General features: G+C 41.0%; 5 protein-coding genes across 5 annotated transcripts in view; all 5 read right to left on the bottom strand.

Moving 5' to 3' along the window:
• LOC310781216 (3-hydroxyisobutyryl-CoA hydrolase, mitochondrial-like) overlaps nt 1–1092 on the bottom strand; it is a 56695-nt gene extending 55603 nt beyond the window's left edge. The window contains exons 1-2 of the mRNA XM_083641775.1: nt 1041–1092; nt 415–457 (exon numbers count right to left, since the gene is read on the bottom strand). Coding sequence (XP_083497901.1) covers nt 415–457; nt 1041–1072 — 75 coding nt within the window. The 5' untranslated portion in view covers nt 1073–1092. The remainder of the gene's footprint in view (nt 1–414; nt 458–1040) is intronic.
• Nucleotides 1093–2514: 1422 nt separating this feature from the next.
• LOC310781217 (uncharacterized protein) lies at nt 2515–4185 on the bottom strand. The gene is made up of 4 exons (XM_083641776.1): nt 4112–4185; nt 3779–3816; nt 3118–3485; nt 2515–2974 (listed from the first exon to the last, which is right to left on the bottom strand). Exons 3-4 carry the CDS (start codon nt 3414–3416, stop codon nt 2767–2769), a joined length of 507 nt encoding a protein of 168 aa, XP_083497902.1. The 5' UTR covers nt 3417–3485; nt 3779–3816; nt 4112–4185; the 3' UTR covers nt 2515–2766.
• A 1729-nt stretch (nt 4186–5914) lies between these two features.
• On the bottom strand, nt 5915–7203 carry LOC310780474 (3-hydroxyisobutyryl-CoA hydrolase, mitochondrial-like; the record flags this gene model as incomplete). The annotated part of the gene is made up of 5 exons (XM_083641052.1): nt 5915–5949; nt 6199–6255; nt 6652–6732; nt 6843–6927; nt 7078–7203. 5 exons carry the CDS (start codon nt 7201–7203, stop codon nt 5915–5917), a joined length of 384 nt encoding a protein of 127 aa, XP_083497178.1.
• A 3761-nt stretch (nt 7204–10964) lies between these two features.
• LOC310781528 (uncharacterized protein) lies at nt 10965–14470 on the bottom strand. Its single transcript, XM_083642174.1, has 4 exons — nt 14405–14470; nt 14037–14090; nt 12955–13454; nt 10965–11416 (listed from the first exon to the last, which is right to left on the bottom strand). The coding sequence occupies exons 3-4, from the start codon at nt 13284–13286 to the stop codon at nt 11308–11310; spliced, it is 441 nt and encodes a 146-aa protein (XP_083498300.1). The 5' UTR covers nt 13287–13454; nt 14037–14090; nt 14405–14470; the 3' UTR covers nt 10965–11307.
• Nucleotides 14471–19432: 4962 nt separating this feature from the next.
• lss (lanosterol synthase (2,3-oxidosqualene-lanosterol cyclase)) overlaps nt 19433–22341 on the bottom strand; it is an 18468-nt gene continuing 15559 nt past the window's right edge. Inside the window, exons 19-22 of the mRNA XM_083641660.1 lie at nt 22190–22270; nt 21352–21522; nt 20308–20386; nt 19433–19688 (exon numbers count right to left, since the gene is read on the bottom strand). Of these exons, the coding sequence (XP_083497786.1) occupies nt 19551–19688; nt 20308–20386; nt 21352–21522; nt 22190–22270 (469 nt within the window). The 3' untranslated portion in view covers nt 19433–19550. The remainder of the gene's footprint in view (nt 19689–20307; nt 20387–21351; nt 21523–22189; nt 22271–22341) is intronic.

Raw genomic sequence — 22341 nt, 5'->3', positions numbered from 1 at the left:
ATAGAAGAGACACAAATAGCCTCGAAGACTAGCATCACTTCAATAGACTTGAATAGCACATACGCGGATAACACCATATAGAATAGAATAATATCAATGGGACAAATATGAATAGCATATCACTAACAGACTCAAATAGACTTGATGAAGGCTGATGAAGTGTCATGTGTAACATCATGCATTTTACATTTAACATAGCAAAAGTGAAAGATGAGAGTAACGTTACTGGATTTGATACGAGTGAATCAAAATCACAGAACCATAATTAGTTACCCCGCCTCACTACCCACTGCTACATAAAAAAGTAAACAGTAACCTAACCACCACTACTACTGTATACAAGCAGTAAATAGTAAACAGTAACCTAACCACCACTACTACTGTATACGAGCAGTAAATAATACTTTTACTCACCATGTGCCCTCGAATCCTTTGCAATCTGCAGAGGGACCTCAGTCTGAAGAAAACAGCCCGGGAAGAATAGTGACAAATATTAAATCTACTAAGCTGGAGGTTAAACATCTTGAAAATTGTTTGTTTTCACTGACACAGAACCAATCAACTAATCAATGGCCGTTATGCATAAAGTACAGGAATCTATTCGACACACACTGATGATGACATCATGACAATTGCTCGAGTGACATCACTGATGACATCACAATCGTGACTGAACCACACCACTGTCCGATCGTGACTGAACCACACCACCGCCCGAGCCCACAGACACCACCCACTTAGCCAATTTTATTTAACTACAAAAGATTTGATACACACACACACACACACACGCACGCACGCACGCACGCACGCACGCACACTTGATAATAGAAGATCTGACTTCATTCACAATGAAGGCTGTCTCGCGTCGAGCTGGATTAGTTTCCAGTCTGTCACTTTCAAACACAACACTCGTTAGAAAACTGCGACAAGAATTCCGGGCTAAACCTATAGAAGTTTGCCTGATAATATTGTAACGTTGTCACAAACCAGTCGAATGGTTTGTGACAACGTTACAATATGTCTTTCTTATCAAATACCTGTAGGTGGACTTCAAAATAGTTAAGGACATTTTTGAGTTTGCCTTCTTGCTTGCTCTCAAGTTTACGTTTACTTCCTGAAAGAGGCACAAAGCGACCACTGATTGGTCAGTGTCGCCAAAGAACTTTTATAGAAAGATATGGGGCTCCATATTGCCCCATTGCAACATCAGCGCCCAGCAGCCTCCGCCATTTTTTATTTTTGGAAGCGTGACAGCGCCAAAAGAACCTCGCACAGGCTCGCAGTGGTCAGCTGCGGTAGCGCTGGCCCCTATAATCAGCCTCTCTAAACAGTAACTCAACGGGAGAACACTCTAAACTTTGGGGATTCACATCTTTTCCGGGCGTACTGCAAATCTTGATTGAAGTGGTGTAGTGCAGGGATGTAAAACAACAACCATATTGTGGAAAGTAAGCAAAATTTTTCGTTTTCTTTGTTTATTTTTTTCAAGATAAATACCTAATGAAAAGGACCCGAGGTTCAACTCCCGTTGAGTTACTGTTTAGAGAGGCTGATTATAGGGGCCAGCGCTACCGCAGCTGACCACTGCGAGGCGCATTCTGTTTAAAAAAATGGCCGGAGTGTCGTCTCTTTCCTTCCACGCTCTTTGGTGTCGCTGGGCGTGCGCACCATCGAGGAAAATTCAATTGCGTCGGCTCTAGCTCGGTTTTGCCCACACTGCCATCTATTGAGGAAATTAGCCAATCACAATCAATTCAATGATAATTGATCAGTCTTATAATTTAGTTTAAAAATAAAACGTTTATTTTTGCTTTCTTTTGTCATGACATGGGACCAGAAATTTTATTTAAAACTTTTAAAATTAAAAAGCAACTGTAAAAAGTACAGTATACAAATTCAGCTTGTTCCCCCAGGGGGGTATTTATTGCATAGCAACTGAACATACCTTACTACAGATTTAATTTTTCCTTTCCATACACAGAACTTGTGAGAGGCTATCACATGCATATTATCACACAACAAACAACAAAAACATGGAGTTTCAACCACATGTTTATATTGGTAGAGTACATTACCCATGTAAGCTATTATTTTTAAGTTGCTATTTTGATTCCAATAACAACAAATATTGGCCTCCAAAGACACGTGAACTTGTATTATCTAATGGAAGATTAGATAACAAGATATTTTGATTATGTGGGCTATCAAAATAGGATTAGGGTGATTGCTCTTGGCAGCAGGGTGGGAATTTGTCTAATTGTTGGAGTGGAACAAGGCGTAACAGGGCAAATGCGCCGTCAGCCTTCCCTCTGTAAATAAAGGTGAAACAAATGCACACCTTCAGACAATAAATATATTAGATATAGAGTAGCCAAGGGTACAATAACAAATAGTGAGACAAAATATGAAGTATGACATTGCAGTTTAGTTTAGCAGCATTTATTATTCACAGAAATACATTTTATTATACACACAGGAATGCAATCACAGAAATCATTTGTGCCTAATATAATAAACTTTATTTGTATAGCACTTTTCAAAAAGATATGTAAAAAAAATGGAGAGAAAGAAAAAAAAAAAAATCCAACATCACTGAACCAGTCAGAAGAGAGTCAGAGACCATTTGTATTTGGTATCCTTCAGCTCAAATGGGTAAAGTGTGTTATTTCCAACAATGTGTAGCAGTGACATGTGAAGGGTTCTGCCAGAACACCACACATATACAGTATATTTTGGATAAAAGGCTGGTCTACATTTGAAGGCCTAATGTTTGTAAGAATAACATGTATTTTGGTTAGACCAAAAATGTATTTTTTTATGAAATATACAGTATATATGAACATACCAAAACTTTATGAGGTTAGTTAAACTGAACATTATATGGAGTAGAGGAATGAAGGTTTCCAGGCGGCACCATGTCTCGTCTCTCCTCTCATCCAGGAATCTTAACCTAGTCAGAGTCACTGGAAGACTACAGGATGGAAAAACACAACAGGGAAACATTTCGACATTTCATTGACAATCATATAAAAATACAAACAACAATAATAACAAGGACAACCTTTCCATGCTTGAAGTTTTCAGTATTTGAATTCCTGTACACTTGGATCTTACCCCATGACTCTTCTTTCCTTCCTTGTGACAATGGTCATGCGTGTGCCCGTCCTTGTGCTTGTCCCCATGGCCGCACCCATGCCCAGATTCGTGGCTATGGCCTTCACCACGCCCACACCCATGCTCAGGTCCGTGGCTATGGCCTTCACCACGCCCACACCCATGCCCAGGTCCGTGGCTATGGCCTTGGCCACGCCCACGGCCAGGCCCGGGTCCGTGGCTATGGCCTCTATGCCCTCCACGGCCTCCACAAGGCGGGCCCCCAGCGTGGCCCCCAGCGTGGCCTCCAGCGGGCCCATAGGGCTGAGGAGGGCCGGTGCCTGGCATGGGCTGAGGCGGGTTAGGGTAGTCAGGGGGATGTTGGTTTCCTAAAAGGAATCATTCACCATAGAGCAGCAATTGGCAAAAGTGTATGATAAAAACAACATCCACTGGACTTAAAATTAAGAGTTTAAGAGGAGGCTTCATCAGTTCTGATTAACTGTATGTTTTTATATTGTTTTTGGACATATTACTAGGATTACTCAAATTAATCTACACAGACTTAATAATGTGCGAAATAATGTGCATGAAGAACCGAGGATGAACAGAAAACAATTTAAAACTAGATAAGGGTATTAAACTCTGTTGGCGGAGGTAACTACTATTCTTCTTCTCTTACCTTGGTTGGGGTACATTTCCAAATCTCAGATCCAAACCCTGCAGTTGAAAATACCACAAAATTAAATAAACACAGATCCCCCTCAACATAAGCAAAAAAGCATTGACTGTTCACACAACTGCTTGAAAACTTTGCACCGATATAAGCAGGTGTAGAATAGGAAATGCTGTCTGCCAATATAGTAAAAACAACTGCAGTGGATATGGCAGGGGACTTTGTTAAATGTTCCAAAACAGGCAGTGCAACACTTACACACATTAATACAATTTTCTATTTACAGTATAATGCATATAGAGCCACAGATCTTCAGTATTATTTCAGAAGTGAACTTACTGTGTGCTGGAATGCAGATCCAAAGCAGCAGTAATCAGTGGGCTCTCCAGCTCCATCCTTTTATATGGAGCCACACCTCACCTGGAAACAGCCCAATGCCCATCATCCAGGGCAAGAACTAAACACCCATCAGCAAGTCTTTATTTGATGAGCTATGAGCAGGGGTGGCCAGACCTTTTGGTTGTGGGCAGGGCCACATACAGAAAAATCACACGCAGGTGTTGAAGCAAGCAGTGCAGTTCTGCGTAACTCCATTCCAGTTTCAACTCAAAAATCCGCCCCGGGAATTTGTGGAGCAGGGGGAGGGGCCTAAGCAACATTTCATGCTCACCTCAGCTCACCTCAGGTGAAAACCAGTGGGCATTTCAGCCTGCCTATTTTTGACGCCTATGCGGAAATTGCATTCTTTCAAATGGCCAGTGGGGGTCGCAGCTTGTGTAGCACTCCCGGGGGAACATCCATTCAACTATATGGGAAACGAGCCAACTTCTCTCTCGGTCTATGTCTTATATAAACACTTTCCAAATTAGTGTATGGTCTGAAAAAACAATTTCAAGTCTTTTTCATGCTCTAACGCTCTCCGTTTTCCAAATGATAGCCCCATTTCGAGTTAAATTGACGACAAACATCGGATAATAAGAACAGTAATACTTCCGACCGGTAGAGGCAGCAATGTGCCGCAAGGCATCAGGTGGCAAGTAATAGCTGAGCAAATTAACAGAAAATAGCGTTACTTTATGATATTTTAATAATGTTAGTAGACACACGTAACTATATAGATACCATACATCTAACGTCCATAACATGGCGGACCATTTAACGTTATTTATACCGTTAGATAAAGCCTTAAGCCTTCTCTGTATTCAGACATTCAGACCATTGGATTCAGCACAGAAACCGGAGTACGTTATAACTTTTTAAATAGAGTCACGTTATAAAGTTATAAACAACTAACCAACGCTGGGGGTCCGTATGGAAACAGTGTTACTCGAAATGGTTAAAAGTTAAATCAATTTGGTCATTCAGTGCCATTTTACTGCAATGTAAAGTAAGTAGCGTTAGCCGCTAGCATTAGCCAAAGTAGAAGACTACCCATAATGCATTACGGCGATAAGGGAGACAGAGCAAATTCGGAAACTCCCCCGGCAGCCGCTAGGGGCAGCCGCCCCCTCCCCTCGTACTTCCGTGTAGCATTCATTCATTCAACCAATCAAACGAAATCAAACAATATCCGGAAGTGAGCTTCATTTTGCTGTGTCAAAGTCAATGAGCTATGTTGGTCCATTTATATATACGGTAGGTCAATGGTGAAAACGGATGGACACACATCACATGACACACCGCTTAAAAGTATAAGGAGTTGCAGGCCAAACAATATGAAACGCAGCAGTTTTCAATCAGTTGCACTGAAAGAAAAACTGTTTTAGACCAGAAAACCATTCAATTTCTATCAAAAATAACTATACGACACTACGGAACAGTTTAATTGATGTGCTCACATATTTTCAAATTTTCTTTGCAATTACTGGCTTCTGTGGCAAGAGGTTAAGAGAGATAATTTCACCAAAATTCAATATATGGTCAATGTATCTAATTTATATACGATGTACTATTATACTCTCACCGTTCACCACCATTCACATTTTTTCAGACACTGGTTCGTATGCTGAAGCAGGAAGTGAAGGCGACTTTGGCACTCTATAATTCCAAGCTCGATTAAATTCAAGGTATTTGGTGATTTGCTGCCTCATGCTGAGTTGAGTTTGACATTGGCACAAGCACACCATTTGTGATGAGCCGTGACTAGCGGTGCAATGAGAAGGACCAGGACAGTGGTCCTTCAGTGGAGTGGAAAGTCACATCAGGTGTGGGTGTGTGTGGGGGTGGGGGGGGTGGTCTGGCTTAAGAAAAGAACTCTAGCCACCACTCATACTGCTATACTGTATATGCCAACAGTAGGCTGCACTTTCTTTCTCTCTCTCTCTCTGTCTCTCTCTCTCTCTCTCTGTATGTTTGTGCATGTAGGCCTGTGGGTCATTTTAATAAATACAAGAAAAGGAGAAATCTTAAAAGAAAAATGTGTGTACTCACCCCTCCCAATGTTATCCCATCAATAAGGGAGATATATGGCTTTTTGTAGGTTCCTTCAAAGATAAAATAATGTGTGTATCAAAACAAGAAGGAAATAAACTATAAGTACCGGTATATGGAATTTTACATGGTGAAACTATACATGAGTATATTTGAATGAACATCTGAGAATCACTGGTATAACAGATATGAATGATAATAATTTTGTAGAGGAATAGCAACTTTCATCAAACGTTCCCAACAATTTTATTAAATTGATTGTCAATTTAATTTTTTGTCTGTCAATTTAATAAAATTGTCGGGAGCATTCAACAAGAGTCGGGAGCCATTCCTCTACAAAATTAAATGCCTGTGGTATACAGTTTGGCTCAGCACCAAAGAAATGGGATGTGTGTAAGGACTATTAGAAACCTATTGTAATTGGTGTAACAGTCATGCATCAAGCATACCTATAGCATTGTTCAGCATGTAATGTTCACGGAAAATGTTCTGTGCAAGAGGATCTCCAACCTTCCCAGCTTCTATGACCGCTAGGAGGAAATGCCAATGTTAACAACAGCAGCAAAATAATAATAAAGCAACACATTTCCACTAGAAGTCATGTTATGGCATGAAGGGAAAAAACAGTGCTACTCTTTACCTCTGATGTCTCCACCAGCACAAAAGGCTTTCCCACCCGCTCCTTTGATAATGACGATGTCAGTCTCATTGTCTTTCTCCCATTTCTATAATCAAAGAAAACATAAACATAAACAACAACAACAACAACAACAACAACAACAACAACAACAACATAAACAACTGCAGGAAGTCTTCACCGAAAAACAAAACTGTGGTAAAAGAGGTAGTTGGCGTTAACCAACCCTCCATCATACCTTGAGCTGGGAGTACATTTGCCTGACCATGGACAGGTTGAAAGCATTGAGGACTTTGGGTCTGTTCAGGGTGATCACACCTGCGTTGCCCACTTTCTCTAGGAGAACATCTGCCTGACTCGACATCTGTTCAAAAATGAATGATAATGATAGTACAATTTTGTATAGCTGCTTTTCAAAAACAGTTTAAAAAGCGCTTTACAGAGCATAAAGTGACACATAAAAACAGGACAATAATATTCTAATAAATAAATGAATCAACAGGAACAAAGAATTAAGAATCGCTGCAGAAAGCAAGTTTGAACTGATTTAGCTAGTGTTAGCTCCTCTGTGGCAGATTGTTCCATAGTACAGGGGGGCTCTAATGGAGAACACGTTTCTCTTCAATCTACTCTAGACTGTGTGTGGAACAGACAGGAGGGCTCTGCCTGATGACCTCAGGGTGCGGTCTGGCTTGAAAACCAAACACAGACTACTTTTTATTCTTTTAGGAAGCCTGTTGCAACATCTTGGCCGGGGAAACTAGCCTTTTGCTAAACCTGGTGTATTTACATTGAATTGTTGATTAATATGCTCTGTCCCCTTTTTTCAATAAACTGAACTGAACTGAACTGAACTTTTTAGGTTGGACTGACATCTACTGGTAAAAACATGTTGTTGCAACTGCAGCCAATAGCAGACTGCAATAGCATGCTTTCTTGTCGGAATGAAGCGAGATTGTGGCAGTGTGACGTGAGACTGTGGGGATACATGAATGACCATCTCCAAGTCAGCTGAGGCTCTCAAAAGAACAATTTCTGATATGTACTCATTAAGTTGGAGGAAGTTCTCGGACATCCAGCTCATGTCTGAAAGACATTCATGGAGACTGGCAATTGAGCTGGGGTCACTGGGCTTCAAGGTCAGTTAAAGCTGTCATTTGCATAGCAGTGGAAATACACTGTATGTTTCTGGATAATATGACCATGGGGCAGCATACAGGGAGAATAAGGTCTAGAAGTAGAATGGTATGCAGGGGTCTAAAACCAAACTGGAATTGTTCAAATAGCTCTTCTACAGCCATTCAGAAGAGATTGCAAACCAATGCTGGAAAAATAAAAAATTAAACTAACCTAAATAGTCAAGCAAGGGCCTTCAGTAAGCAGTAACCACCATTGTAGTAGGTTACTATTCTATAAATGATCGTTTTACTCACCTTGTGCCCTTGAATCCTTTGTAATCTGCAGAGGGACCTCAGTCTGAACAAAACAGCCAGGAGAGAATAATAGTGACAAACATTATAGTTTTTTCTTCCTGGTAGAGAATTACTGTGTTATTGGTGGGTGTACATACACCCACCTGGTCTGATGTGTATTCTGTACATTAATATACATATATGTATAAAAATGATTGTATGTGTAATGAGGTTATTATGCATATAATGTATAATATATGGTGTACATGATGTATATTATATTGTAATATACATTATGTAAAGAATTGTTGTGTACATTGGATGGATTCTTGGATGCATTGGTTCAACACAGGTTGATATCAAAGCATTGGGTTTTTGGGGTAATGTTGGATTGTATTATTGGGAATGGGTATTGATAGGGATTTGTAGGTGGATTTATGATGTATGTGTATGGGTAAGTTTGTGTACGTTTGTGTATATACATGCATATATATGTATGTATGTGTATGCATGAGCATGTGGGGAGGAGCGTGAGAGTTGGGATATGCATATATAGGGATGTATGAATTTGTTTATGAATGATTTGGGGGCAGGACTCATAAGCCTAGGCTTCTTCCTGCCCCTTTTCAAACAGTTCACCTTTTTTATGTTTGAGTTTACGTATTTTCCTTTTGATGAAGTCTATTAGACTGTTATGTTTACTGTTTTTTTTCACTTTATGTATTGTTTTAACTGTTTGAAATAAATCGTTTCAATCAATCAATCAATCAATCAAATAGTTACTAGACATCTCAAAAATGGCTTTTCACGTGAGCCAATTAACTAGCGTTAACCAATGACCGTTATTCACCTTATGTAGCCCCGCCCAATTGACCCAGTTGTGTTATGAATTCCTGTTCAAAACACAGTCTGTTTTGGTCACTAGTAAACACAATAGGAAGTAACTGGCTGACCCCTGTGTTGGAACATATTGTGAATACAAGGCATGCATTAACGTTTAGCAAACTCGGCGAGCAAGAACATTTAAGTTACCGAATAAACAAGTTCACTGGATAAAAACGTCTTTCTTGACACATACCTGTAAGTGGACTTCAACATCGTTGAGTTTATATTTTACTTTAGTTGTGTTATAGTGCTTTAGTGGCTACACTTTGGACACAGCTGCAACCTGCAGCAGCAAGGCAGCAGCCTTCTCTTTTTGTTTACTTCCTGAAACAAGTGAGAAGTGACCTCTGATTGGAGAAGGTTGGGGGTGGGGTTTAGGCATGAGGTGTCATGATTGGTTGGATTTAGGTATGAGGAGGAGTCATGATTGGTTGGGTTCAGAGTAACCTCGCGTCACCAGGCTCTTCTCGGCGAGAAAGAGCCTGGCTCCCGCCCACAATTGATTTTGTCACCCTACTGGTTCCCGCCTAGAGCCCGCCCTAGACCGGACGGCAGCGTTTCTAGCTCGTCAACTTTCACGTTAACTTGACAATTTGACCCAAGTATCAGAATCCTCTTTCACCGTTTTGACCGGTGTGTCAGGCGGTGGTGGCGGAGATGCCATATTGCATAACGTTTTGTTTTATGTAACGCTAGCTTTGTTTTGATCAGACTCTAGTTTAGGTAACATCACCGCGTCAAGCTAACGGCAACAAAGACGTTGTTAGGTGCATTGCCATCCGGTGTTAATTCTGGGTCCGGGGTTTACGCCCCCATGACAAAAAGCGGGGTGGAAGGTGCCCAGACCAGAGGACACTAGCCCAGACTAGTGTCCTCTAGTAAGAGAGTGGCGTCAGCGGAGGACCAAAATGCAAGAATCATTAGCCAATGAACAGCCAGGAATGGGTCTCGCGCTACTTTTGCATGCTAAAATAAAGCAGATAATGTACAATTTGATTCATTTCAAGGGATGAAAAACCCTTTCAAAGTACAACACTGTCTATTTTGATGCAACTCGACAGTGCTGCTTTTTTTACTGAAGAGTTCCACTTTCTACTTCCTGGAAAAAAACTGGTCCATTGGAGTGAATGGAGATGTCGGAACTCTTCTATTATACGGCTCTGGCCCAGACCAGAGCCGTATAATAGAAGAGTTCCGACATCTCCATTCACTCCAATGGACCAGTTTTTTTCCAGGAAGTAGAAAGTGGAACTCTTCAGTAAAAAAAGCAGCACTGTCGAGTTGCATCAAAATAGACAGTGTTGTACTTTGAAAGGGTTTTTCATCCCTTGAAATTAATCAAATTGTACATTATCGGCTTTATTTTAGCATCCAAAAGTAGCGCGAGACCCATTCCTGGCTGTTCATTGGCTAATGATTCTTGCATTTTGGTCCTCCGCTGACGCCACTCTCATACTAGAGGACACTAGCCCAGACTAGGTTCAGAGAGCCGTGGTTGGTTAGCATGAGGAGTGACGATTGGTTAAAATTACGGTAAAATATCAGGCCAAGCCAATCAGAGACACAGTCGTCCCTCCGGGCGATCCATTCTAGCACCCATCACCCACCACCCGCCGAGGGAACCACTCCATGCAGCAACTCTCCCTTAAACAAATAATCTATATGTCACCATATGGGACCGTAAATTGTATTTTGAACTTTTAACATTAACAAGAAATGTTCAGCTTGCTTCCCAAGGGCAAATTAATAGTAATAATCGCATAATTGATTAGTAATAAACAGTCCAAAGCTCAGATGAATTTATTTACATTTTTAATTATATCTGGTTTATCTTTCCCCTCCTCTAACAGAACATGGGAGGAGGTACAGACACTTACATGTATATTATTCCAATTGGAAACAAGAATGGAAAAAATGCTTATTGTTAAAAAAAACAAAAATTATACAATATTTGTAATTACAATAAAGAGTCTAAATGAAATCATAAAAAGGCAAGACATTTGTTTGGTTTTGTAGCATTTCATGTGCACAGAAATGAGTTGAATGTTTCACACAGGATCACAGATACAATTATGATTTGTGTTTAAAAATATGAAAAGCCTAAATTATGTCAACCCAAACTTATACCCTAACTTTAGGGAGGTTAAATAAACGGGGTACTAAAATATAATTCATTTTAGGATGAAGGTTTCCAGGTGGCACCATGTCTCGTCTCTACTCCCATCCAGGAATCTTAACCTAGTCAGAGTCGGAGGAGGAGCTGCAGGAGCTGCTGGAGGACTACAGGACAGACAAACACAACAGAGAAACAACATTTAATTTAGAGATGATTGTTGGAGAAAACTATCAACCTGATGTGAACCTTGGATAAGAACCTTTGTATCTAAATGAAATCGGAGAAAATTATACACAGATTTAAATTCAATTCTGAACAACATGTTGGAGGGAGTTTGCTTCCAGTGCACACAATTCAAAATACAACATTCTTGTTTACTTCTCAATTGGTTGGATCAGACAACGCACCGTAACAAAATAATTGGGTAACGCTTTAGAATACAGCCCGCAAATTAGCATGTAGTTAGAGTATAACAACGGGGTTTAGGGCTGTAGTTATAGTCTAACTACGGGGTTTAAGGAGTGAATTAAGATCTGTACTTATAGTCTAACTACGGGGTTTAAGGAGTGTAGTTATAGTATAACAACGGGGTTTAAGGAGTGTAGTTATGGTATAACAACGGGGTTTAAGGAGTGTAGTTATAGTCTAACAACAGGGTTTAAGGAGTGTAGTTAGAGTATAACAACGGGTTTAAGGAGTGTAGTTAGAGTATAACAACGGGGTTTAAGGAGTGTAGTTAGAGTATAACAACGGGGTTTAAGGAGTGAAAAAATACTTTAACTAGAGGGTAACAAGATCTGTACTTATAGTCTAACTACGGGGTCGCGGGCTGTATTATGAAGCAGGGGACAAATGTTTGTACTTATAGGCTAATTACGGGGTACCACACTGTACTTACAGGGTAACTACGGGGTTTAAGGAGTGTAGTTAGAGTATAACAACGGGGTTTAAGGAGTCTAGTTAGAGTATAACAACGGGGTTTAAGGAGTGTAGTTAGAGTATAACAACGGGGTTTAAGGAGTCTAGTTAGAGTATAACAACGGGGTTTAAGGAGTCTAGTTAGAGTATAACAACGGGGTTTAAGGAGTGTAGTTAGAGTATAACAACGGGGTTTAAGGAGTCTAGTTAGAGAGTCTAGTTAGAGTATAACAACGGGGTTTAAGGAGTCTAGTTAGAGTATAACAACGGGGTTTAAGGAGTCTAGTTATACTCTAACTAGACTCCTTAAACCCCGTTGTTATACTCTAACTACACTCCTTAAACCCCGTTGTTATACTCTAACTACACTCCTTAAACCCTGTTGTTATACTCTAACTACACTCCTTAAACCCCGTTGTTATACTCTAACTAGACTCCTTAAACCCCGTTGTTATACTCTAACTAGACTCCTTAAACCCCGTTGTTATACTCTAACTAGACTCCTTAAACCCTGTTGTTAGACTATAACTACACTCCTTAAACCCCGTTGTTATACCATAACTACACTCCTTAAACCCCGTTGTTATACTATAACTACACTCCTTAAACCCCGTAGTTAGACTATAAGTACAGATCTTATAATTCACTCCTTAAACCCCGTAGTTAGACTATAACTACAGCCCTAAACCCCGTTGTTATACTCTAACTACATGCTTATTTGCGGGCTGTATTCTAAAGCGTTACCAATAATTGAACTTGAATTGAACCCTGAGCTGAATCTTACCCCATGATATTTATTTCCTTTCTTGTGACATTTTCTATGCATGTGCCCAGGCTTGCGTCTGTGCCCATGCCCGTGTCCATGTCCATGTCCATGTCCATGTCCATGTCCATTTCCATGTCCGTGTCCATGTCCATGTCCATGTCCGTGTCCGTGTCCATGCCCATGATCTGGGCCATGTCCATGACCGTGACCGTGCCCATGACCTGGTCCATGACCATGACCGTGCCCATGACCATGCCCCGGCCCATGACCCGGGCCATGTCCGTGCCCACAGCCAGGCCCGCAGCCAGGCCCGCAGCCAGGCCCGCAGCCAGGCCCGTAGCCAGGCCCATAGCCAGGCCCGGGTCCGTGGCCTCCACAAGGCGGGCCTACAGGGGGACATACAGGAGGCCCATAGGGCTGAGGAGGGCAGGTTGGGACGGTGCCTGGTGGATAGTGAGGGTATCCCCCTGGCATGGGCTGCTGGTTACTGTTAGGGTAACCATACGGATGCTGGTTTCCTATTTCAACACAAAGGAAACAAATTATTGGCCATAATGAAACGGTTTATAAATATGTATGTTCTAAACACCAAACCCAAATCTGATGTGAGTCCACTTGTTCTTCGGGGCACATGGGGCGGGCGGATGTTGCATGTTTTACAACAACAATCTTTATTTCAGCAGATAAGCAATACAAAGCACATTGGCACAAGAACAGGAAAGCATTATGATAAATTACATCTTTGCAAGATTTTTTATTTATTTTTTGTCTGGTTCTCTTTCCAACTCTGTTCAGTATTCAGACAATAGTAGCAGAGCCAGATCGCTGGTTACGTCATTACCGGTCACAGCCGCCAGGCTGAAGCGGGCCATTCGGCATACGCCAGGTGGACCCATTGTAAAGCCGGATGGACAGCATCACCTGGTATTAAAGATCAGCCAGTAGCAGATGGCCATTTCAGTTGCATGCTTTGTAGGCTACCATTAGATGTCATGTCAGGCTTTGCACAGATTTGGGTTTTGGGTTTAGATCATTTTTAAGTACACACAAATCATTTGAAGCCACGTTGATATATGACCTTTACCAACTGTGATGATTACCTTGGTTATGGGGAAACATTTCAAAATTTCCGATCCAAATGGATCCAAATATACCTGCAATTGGAGGGGGGAAAAGTTAAAAGTATACACCTAAATCTCCATTTTCCCTCTCAACATAAGCAATAAAAGAACTTTTCAAAGTGGTTGAAAACCACCATCAATCTCTCTCTCTCTCTCTCTCTCTCTATATATATATATATATATAGAGAGAGAGAGAGAGAGAGAGAGAGAGAGAGAGAGATATGTATAGATATAGATATAGATATAATGTAGATAGGTAGATATAGATATATAAAATATATATGCATATAATGTAATAAAGCCTATAGAACCACAGATCTTCAGTATTATTTCAGAAGTGAACTTACTGTGTGCTGGAATGCAGATCCAAAGCAGCAGTAGTCAGTGGGCTCTCCAGCTCCGTCCTTTTATATGAAGCCACACCTCATCTGGAAACAGCTCAAAGCCCATCATCCAGGGCAAGAACTAAACATCCATCAACAAGTCTTTGTTTGATGACCTATGGGTGTGTGTGACTTGTTGATGACCTATGGGTGTGTGTGTGTGGGTGGGTGGGTGTGTGTGTGGGTGTGTGTGGGTGGGTGGGTGGGGGGCACTATATTATACACTTAAACAAAGCAACTTTTTCTTAAAGCAAATATCAACCTTTGACTGGAACGCCATTAGACTTGTCCTGTTATCCCATATTTACTCCCAGGTCCCCCCCCCCCCCCCCCCCCACACACACACACATGTTCTTGTGCTGTCTTGCTCTCTTGCATGCTTCATCTGTAAAGCGCTTTTTTGACAAACCTGTTTGTTAAAAAAAAATCTATAAAATGAACTTGCCTGTTTGCCTTTTCCATTTGAGGCGAAGCAGGCTCCTCTCTGTGATGTTATCTGTGATGCTGCATTGTACTGAAGACTGACAACACAATAGTTTGAGTCTTTACTTTATCGCTCCACCAACCAGAAAGTATGTCCACATTCCTGGGTATTTTTTCACTGTGTTGCAGTGTATCATTCTCATATATCTATCATTTAATCGTCTCCGATTGGGGGAGCGTTTTTTTTTGTTGCTATTTTTTATTCTGCATATTTTTTTATTGTTTAATGTGTCCTTGTTTCTGTTTTTCTCTGTTATTGTTGTTTAATCTTTCATGGCACTGTGTTGCCTGTTGTCTTTGATATTTTAATATTGTGAAGCATGTTGTGATCCTGTATCTGTGAAAGGTGCTATACAAATAAACCTTACTTTACTTACTTACCCATGTTCACACATACCAAGAAAACTGGAAAAACCAAAATCATGGGATGTTAATGCTGTTTGGGGGTGATGCTCATTTAACTTTTTATAACACACACACACACACGCGCGCTCACACGCACGCACACACACACACACACACACACACACACACACACACACACACACACAGAGAGGGGGAGAGAGACTACACACTAATAAACAACCAGGCTGTCTGATAATAAAGGATACATAACCATGAATAGTAATAGATTCGTTTTTAATATTACTTGTGCATTCTTGTAGTGTCTGTTTTGATTTGGCTTTGATTGTGATCTTAAGTGTCCATGAAATCATAAAAAGTCCTAAAATCACTATATTACTGCTATATATAAACATAAAAACAAACGATATACATTCTGAGCAACAGCAGCCCAATAACAATTGTTGTTTTTGCCTTGACGTAATGCATTGACCAATGAAGAGTCAGCAAACATTTGGGCAGGTTTTTGACCTTGGGTCTTGCTTTATTCTCTCAACACACACACATTACCCATGAATGGCTGGAGCAAATCGGTCACTCTTTCCATTCAAGTAGTGAGTATTGGGAAAGCACATGATTGCATTGTGTGCTTTATGATTTGGCACTCGGAGAAGGAGATGTAGAAAAGGCGAGGGAGGTAATATAAATACCTTTTTCTTATCAGCGCATGGCCATGCTGAAGGCTCTAAACAGGGGGAGGCACAGGAAAGACCTGTTGTGCAATAGCTGCTGTCAAACGCAGGATCTCTACACTGCTGAGATGGAAGAGAAGTGCATGCTTCTTGATGGTACTAAAAACATTCCACAGCACAACCACACCTTCAACCTTGCATTTTGAAATTGCAGCTATCACAGTAATGTGCGTGTGATGGCAATACTGTAGGTGTCAAAGGGGAGAAATGAGGGAGTTATAGCAAAGTCTCATAAGAAAATAGGCATGACATAGTCTCTGAAACTGGGGACAACTGTTGCCAAAAACTTATCCTGAAAGAATAAAGTCCCCCTCTCCGCCTTCTTTCCAACTGTGGTTGATGGACGATGATCTTGGTCATAAGGATGGAGAGGCTCCGATCCCTGAGAACCAACTCACTTAATAAGTTTCTAACTATTTGGGACCAGTTTCTGGCCTACCTCAACGAGGTTGGGGGCAGTGGGTGACTTGCCCAGTTGGTTCCTCTTGGACCCCTTGAGTGGGACCCCACACACATCATTTCTTACAAGCACATAAGCACCCTATATGGACAGTAGCACCACATTATTGTCGATATATGTTTTGTTTTTTTTCCTTTCATGTGTCTGAGCTTGTTCGTTTGTTTTGTTTGTATATTGTTAAAATTTAAAATAAAATATATAACAAAAATAGGCATGACATGGCACAAACGAACTCTGACAATCTATTGAGTTGTCATAATTCCATAAGTGTTTAATCTAACATGACTAATGTGATCAGTAGTGATGAGTGAAGTGAGAAAATGGACATAATACTGCACCTGTTAGAGAAGTGGGCTCATGACTGAAATGTTTGCTAGTTTGAATCCCCAGACCAGCTGAGAAAAATCTATAATCTCCCTCTGTAAATAAATGTTAAAAGATAATGAATGAATAATAATGGATGAATCCACCATCAATCCAGCTTCTAATCTAGAATGTTGTCAATACCAAGGAACCTGTAACATAAGAAGAGTCATTACATCAGCAGCAGTCTATGGGGCCAGTCTTATTGAACCCTATGGGAGATACATGGAGAAGCACTAAAACACAACATATCTACATTGTATGACTTTTGATGAAGACATGCCTCCACCAAATGAAAGATCACACTTCAGAGAATAGCCTACTCACTCATTCTTCCTGTGTGCCTTTGTTTATTTGATGTTGGTCTCCAAATAGTTTATTTGACTCGCCATGAGCCCTGTAAAGTAGGCTATGTCTATATTATAATCATGTTTGGAGACCAACACCAAATAAACAAAATGTCACATTGGGGGGGGTTCTGTCAATAGCCTGTCCTCTGAAGTGTGTTCCTTCATTTGGTAGAGGCATGTTTCATCACAGGTCATAGGACATAGATATGTTGGGTTTTGGAGCTTCTCCATGCAACTCCCATAGGTTTCAATAGAACTGGCACCAAAGTCTGCTGGCCTCAACAGAGCACAAGTTGTTTAACTCACTATCGCCTGACAGAGTATAGAGGGGATGGCCACGATATGACTCAAGATCGAAATAATTTATTATAACAAAAAGAAGAGTGTTTTTCAATAATAAATTGTTTAAAAATAACTTTATAATAGTTCTATGCATGGGAGCCCTCCACCTACCTTTGCCTAATGCTAAGACCACTCCTGCAGGAAATAACAGGCTTCTGTCGTCACTTGTGCAAGTGTTCAAACTGTTCTCATCGTTAAAAGATTCTTCTCTGACACTGTCACACTTTCTTGCACAGTCTTTTGTCTGCATTGATTCAAAGTAAATAAAGACAAATCTCAACCTGCCCACTGTAAAGGCATCTGGTGATACTGTGACTACATTTCCTGTGTTGCATGGTTTAGTTCTGATTAACATTTGGCCTTCAAGTCTAGAAATACTCTTACCAATAATATCAATGAATCTGATCATGTTCCACAATGCATCTGTCTGAACTAAGTAGGGAAGTATATATTGTCATTCAATTCATATCCAGTCAAGATAATGTAAGGGAAAAACAGCTAACACCATAGAAAAATAATCTTTATTCTAAATCCAAATGTCAACATTAATTATAGGTTAATTACTAGGGGAGGGTGTGGACATAAGGCAACATGGAAATTAATGCTTTTATAGTAGTCTTCATATCATCATCATCATCATCATATATAAAAGGGGAGCAAGTGGGCTCTGTTTGTCTGTTTAAATTTTTGTCCCACTGATGATGTCAGTGACATCATTATTGACAAAATCATCTTATAACATCACTGATGATGTCATAGGAATTGTGACATCATCAGTGACATCATTGACAAAAATCATCTTATGAATGAATTAATCTAATGATGTCATAGGTGCACACAGCAGCCGAGCTACGGGCCGAGGCCGAAGTTGAGCAATTGTGCACTGAGTGACGTCACTCGAGCATTCCATGATGTGATCAGTGATGGTCATTCGAGCAATTGTGATGTCATCAGTGATGCGAAGTTGAGCAACTGTGCACTGCGCATGCCAATAGAGCAGGCGAGGCCACGCAGCAGCCGCGCTGCGGCCAAGCTGTGTATGCGAGCCCGTGCAGCGGCCGAGCCTAGGAATCGAGCGTGTGAGATTTCTTCTAGTATATGAATAAAGTAACCAAAGAACCCATAATAACAGAACACAGTTTGAAAATGTCTCAGATAACAGCAGACTGACACAAGTGTTGCTCAGGGCGATGGGACATGCTGGAATGTCAACATAGACATTCACAGAATGTCATACTCAGCATGACAAAAAAGAATTTCCCAGCAAATCCATCTACACTCAGCTTCTAAAAGGGTTTACACATAGCAACTATCCATCACTGACAGGCAAGCGGCCATCAGAGTCTCAGACATTGGGTCAAACAGTATATTTACTGCATCCAGACAGTCAGCTCATGTCAGAAAAATTGTCAATCACAAGAAAAGTATGCTTGATTTATTTTTACATACTTTGCAGATAGTTTAAACTTTCTGGCACTTGTATTATTGTATTTGGATCCTACCCATTTAGTACTCAAGGCAGGTTCAATTCAACAATAACATTTATTTTCAAAATTGCAAATTATATATATTAATATATACACACACATACACACACACATACTGTAGATCTGGGGAGAGTTGACTACTGACTACTGTAGCACATGCTACCTCTGATACATGTGCAGTCGCCAGCTGCTTCTTTTTATCTGACAACAAGGAGTTTCACCAGCAGGACGTAGCGTGTGGGAGATCAGGCTATTACCCCCAGTTCCCCTCCCCCTCCGCCCGAACAGGCACCTAGGTCTCCGTGGTGGTAGCTGAATGCTTTTACCTCTACACTACCCAGACGCCCCTATTTGCAAATACTATTTGACTTAGGTCTGACTGTGATTATTTTTGTGATTGGTCGTGAGGTATGAATGCTGTCTCATCTTTTCAATCAAGACACAGTAAAGTGGAGTATCGTCTCTGTATGAAACTTGTTTGCTTTCTCATCCTGGCATTTTGTCTGATGAACCTTGACCTTCTGAAGGTGATCATAGCTTGACCTTCCCGGCCAAGGGGCTAAAGGGGTAAAGGGCGGAGAAGCGCCCCAGGGTCCAGACTGGGAAGACGTTTCTGTAGGAGGTGTAGCTGATAGCACAGCTCTTGTTGAACACACCTGAGATATTCTCCTGGGGAGGAAAACAGATACCACATCACATATTACAGCATGTTTGCTTCCTATATCTCCTCTTGACATGGGGTTATAGTATATAGTACTACTATATACTACTATATACTACTAGTATATTATTTGTAGCATAAGAACAAACAAAATATTATAGTACAATACAGTAGGTAGGGGATGCATGGGATGGGCTCGAATAGTGTATAGTTTAGTATTAGTATTAGTATTATTATTAGTATAGTATAGTATAGTATAGTATAGTTTAGTACTGAGAGTCCATTACAAATACTTTGTGATACTAGTAGTGCCGTATAGTATTGTGAGTAGTGTATATCACATGTAAATGTATTGTATTATTGACAGTTATTTGACAGTTATCAACTCTCAATAACTGTCAAATTTGACAGTTATTGAGAGTTGATTTGAGTTAATGAGTTATTAATTTGAGTTAGTGTGGACCAGTGATGTCACTGGTCCACACTTTAACACTCAATAACTGTCAAATTAAATGACAGACTTCAAAACCGTTTACAGTTTTCTGATATACTACTGATGTTCTAATGATACAAAGCTGGATGAAAATGGGCGGAGTGTTCCTTTAACAGTGGGAGGCAGAGACTCACCTGTGGCCAGTCTCCATTGGGCAGCTGCTTGTCAATCAGTAGCTGTACTCCTCTCTCAATGGCCTGCCTGTCAGGGTGCCTGTTACAGACACATGACACAGCAGAAAGTGATTCATTGGACGACAGCAGCAGAGGTGGTCGTCTGATGACAACTGAGCTGTCTACATCATCTTTCACCTTGCTGATTTAATTGTATTATATGTATAATAATAAATAAATAATAAATAATAAGAATAATTATTATTATTAAATCAACAACAATAAAAACAACAAATTTCTAGGGTGGAGACTCTGGAGACGATGAACCAGGGGCGCACTTTTTTTGGGGTGTGACCAAACTCATTTGCTCGGCACTGCACTCGGTCGGGTTCCCGGCACCGCACTCCCCAAGGTTGAAGTCGATTCGATGAACGGTTCGTGAGATAAACTGCTTTTTGTGTTGCCGGTACGTGGTGCTATGACTATGCGTGTGTCCGAAATTGGGCACCACACTCCGTCAGGTTCTCGGCAGCACACTCCTCAAGTTTGAAGTCGATGGGATGAACGGTTCTCGAGACAAACCGCTTTTTGTGTTGCCAGTAGGTGGCGCTGTCCGAACTTCACGAAATTCGGCACTGCACTCTGTCAGGCTCCCCTAAGCGCACTCCCTCCCCAAGGTTGGAGGTGATCGGAGGAATGGGGTGCAAGTTATGGCCATTTAAAATCTAAAACTTTGCAGTAGCACCCTCTATGGGCGCAATTCTTTCGTTTTTTCCACGCCAATTTCATGCCAGACCACTGACAAGTGTTTAAGCAAAGTTTGGAGGGAATCGGAGCAATGGTGCGCCTTCCAACTCATACAGACGGACGGACAGACACGCATACGGCTCCAAAATTATAGTTGTAGTATAAGACAATACCCAATAGGAGTTGGAGTTTTACTCTGAACTTGACCAACCCAAAAGCTTCTGCTTGAAGCCAAAGCAAGCCAAGGATGTGACCAGGTTTTTGTCAACCCAAAACTGACCAGAGCCTGAAATTTGGAGTGTCATCCATAACGCTAACCTGACAGCCATGAGGCCCAGCAGAGCCCAGCAGGTGTTGTGGATCTGAGCGGTCTGGCTCTGGACGTAGCGCCGCTGCTCGCACGACTCAAAGTCCTCCCCCCAGCCGCCATCTGCCATCTGTTGCTCCAGCAGGAACTCACAGGCTCCCTGCACCTCCACACACACATCTCTGGGAGAGGGGGACACAACAGCACAGGTGAGACTGGGACGTTCATCCTGCTATATACAATTAAGAAATAAGATATTATCATTTAATTACAGTTATTTTTAAAAAGATGTGAAAACAGGTGAAGAATTATGCCAACATTTTTACTTTGCTCCTGTGAAGCCTGTTGTAGAAGCCAAATATAATTAGACACCTCTATTATTATACTGTATACTGTATAATAAAGTTAGGGTTAAATGCAACAATCTACTGTCTGAATTGTCTCAAGACTTAAAAATGCCTCTCCTCTCTATATCAGCATTGCCCATTCATGAATTAAAAGGTGAAAAGAATAAAGGATCATAGCTTTCACCTGCTTTTAGCCAGTGTAAAGTACGTGAGGAGAGAAATAAACAATGGCAGAGAGAATACAGAGAGAGTGCCTACATATACAGTAGTACTGTATGTATAATATCTGTGTGTATGTTAGTAAGAATTATGTAGAGTTCATAAACGTCCAGGTGGCTCAGCAGGCTCAGGTACATGCAGTGTACTTCAAAATTAGCCATTTTGATTTGTCACGTCATTCCCTTTCTCACCAATCATTCCTGCCACTATCAAGAGCAGCAGAAACGCCATAAAGTTTCAAAAATAATTGTACAGTATGTGCATTGAGTGTGTGGAGCCTTACTCATCCTGGTAGATGTGACCCATACAAGCGAAGGCCTCAAGGCCAAACCACGTTCCATAAGTGAAGCAGACTCCCCAGGACCTGGGCACAAGCAGACAGATCAGTGTGTGATCTGTCTAGTGGGTAATAAGTATGAGTGTGTGATCTGTCTA

Source organism: Poromitra crassiceps (genome assembly GCF_964638095.1).
Source record: "Poromitra crassiceps genome assembly, chromosome: 8".
NCBI lineage: Eukaryota > Metazoa > Chordata > Actinopteri > Beryciformes > Melamphaidae > Poromitra > Poromitra crassiceps.
Note: the sequence above shows the minus strand (reverse complement) of the source record. Positions and strands in the feature narration are given on the sequence as shown.

What these genes read in the sequence shown, in the direction of transcription:
- LOC310781217 (XM_083641776.1), bottom strand. Translation starts at nt 3,416, where the DNA reads ATGGGCCCGCTGGAGGCCACGCTGGGGGCCACGCTGGGGGCCCGCCTT. An exon ending in AAGGAAAGAAGAGTCATGGG is followed by an intron (nt 2,975 to 3,117) that starts GTAAGATCCAAG and finishes TCCATCCTGTAG; the next exon opens with TCTTCCAGTGACTCTGACTA.
- LOC310781528 (XM_083642174.1), bottom strand. Translation starts at nt 13,286, where the DNA reads ATGGGCCTGGCTACGGGCCTGGCTGCGGGCCTGGCTGCGGGCCTGGCT. An exon ending in AAGGAAATAAATATCATGGG is followed by an intron (nt 11,417 to 12,954) that starts GTAAGATTCAGC and finishes TCTGTCCTGTAG; the next exon opens with TCCTCCAGCAGCTCCTGCAG.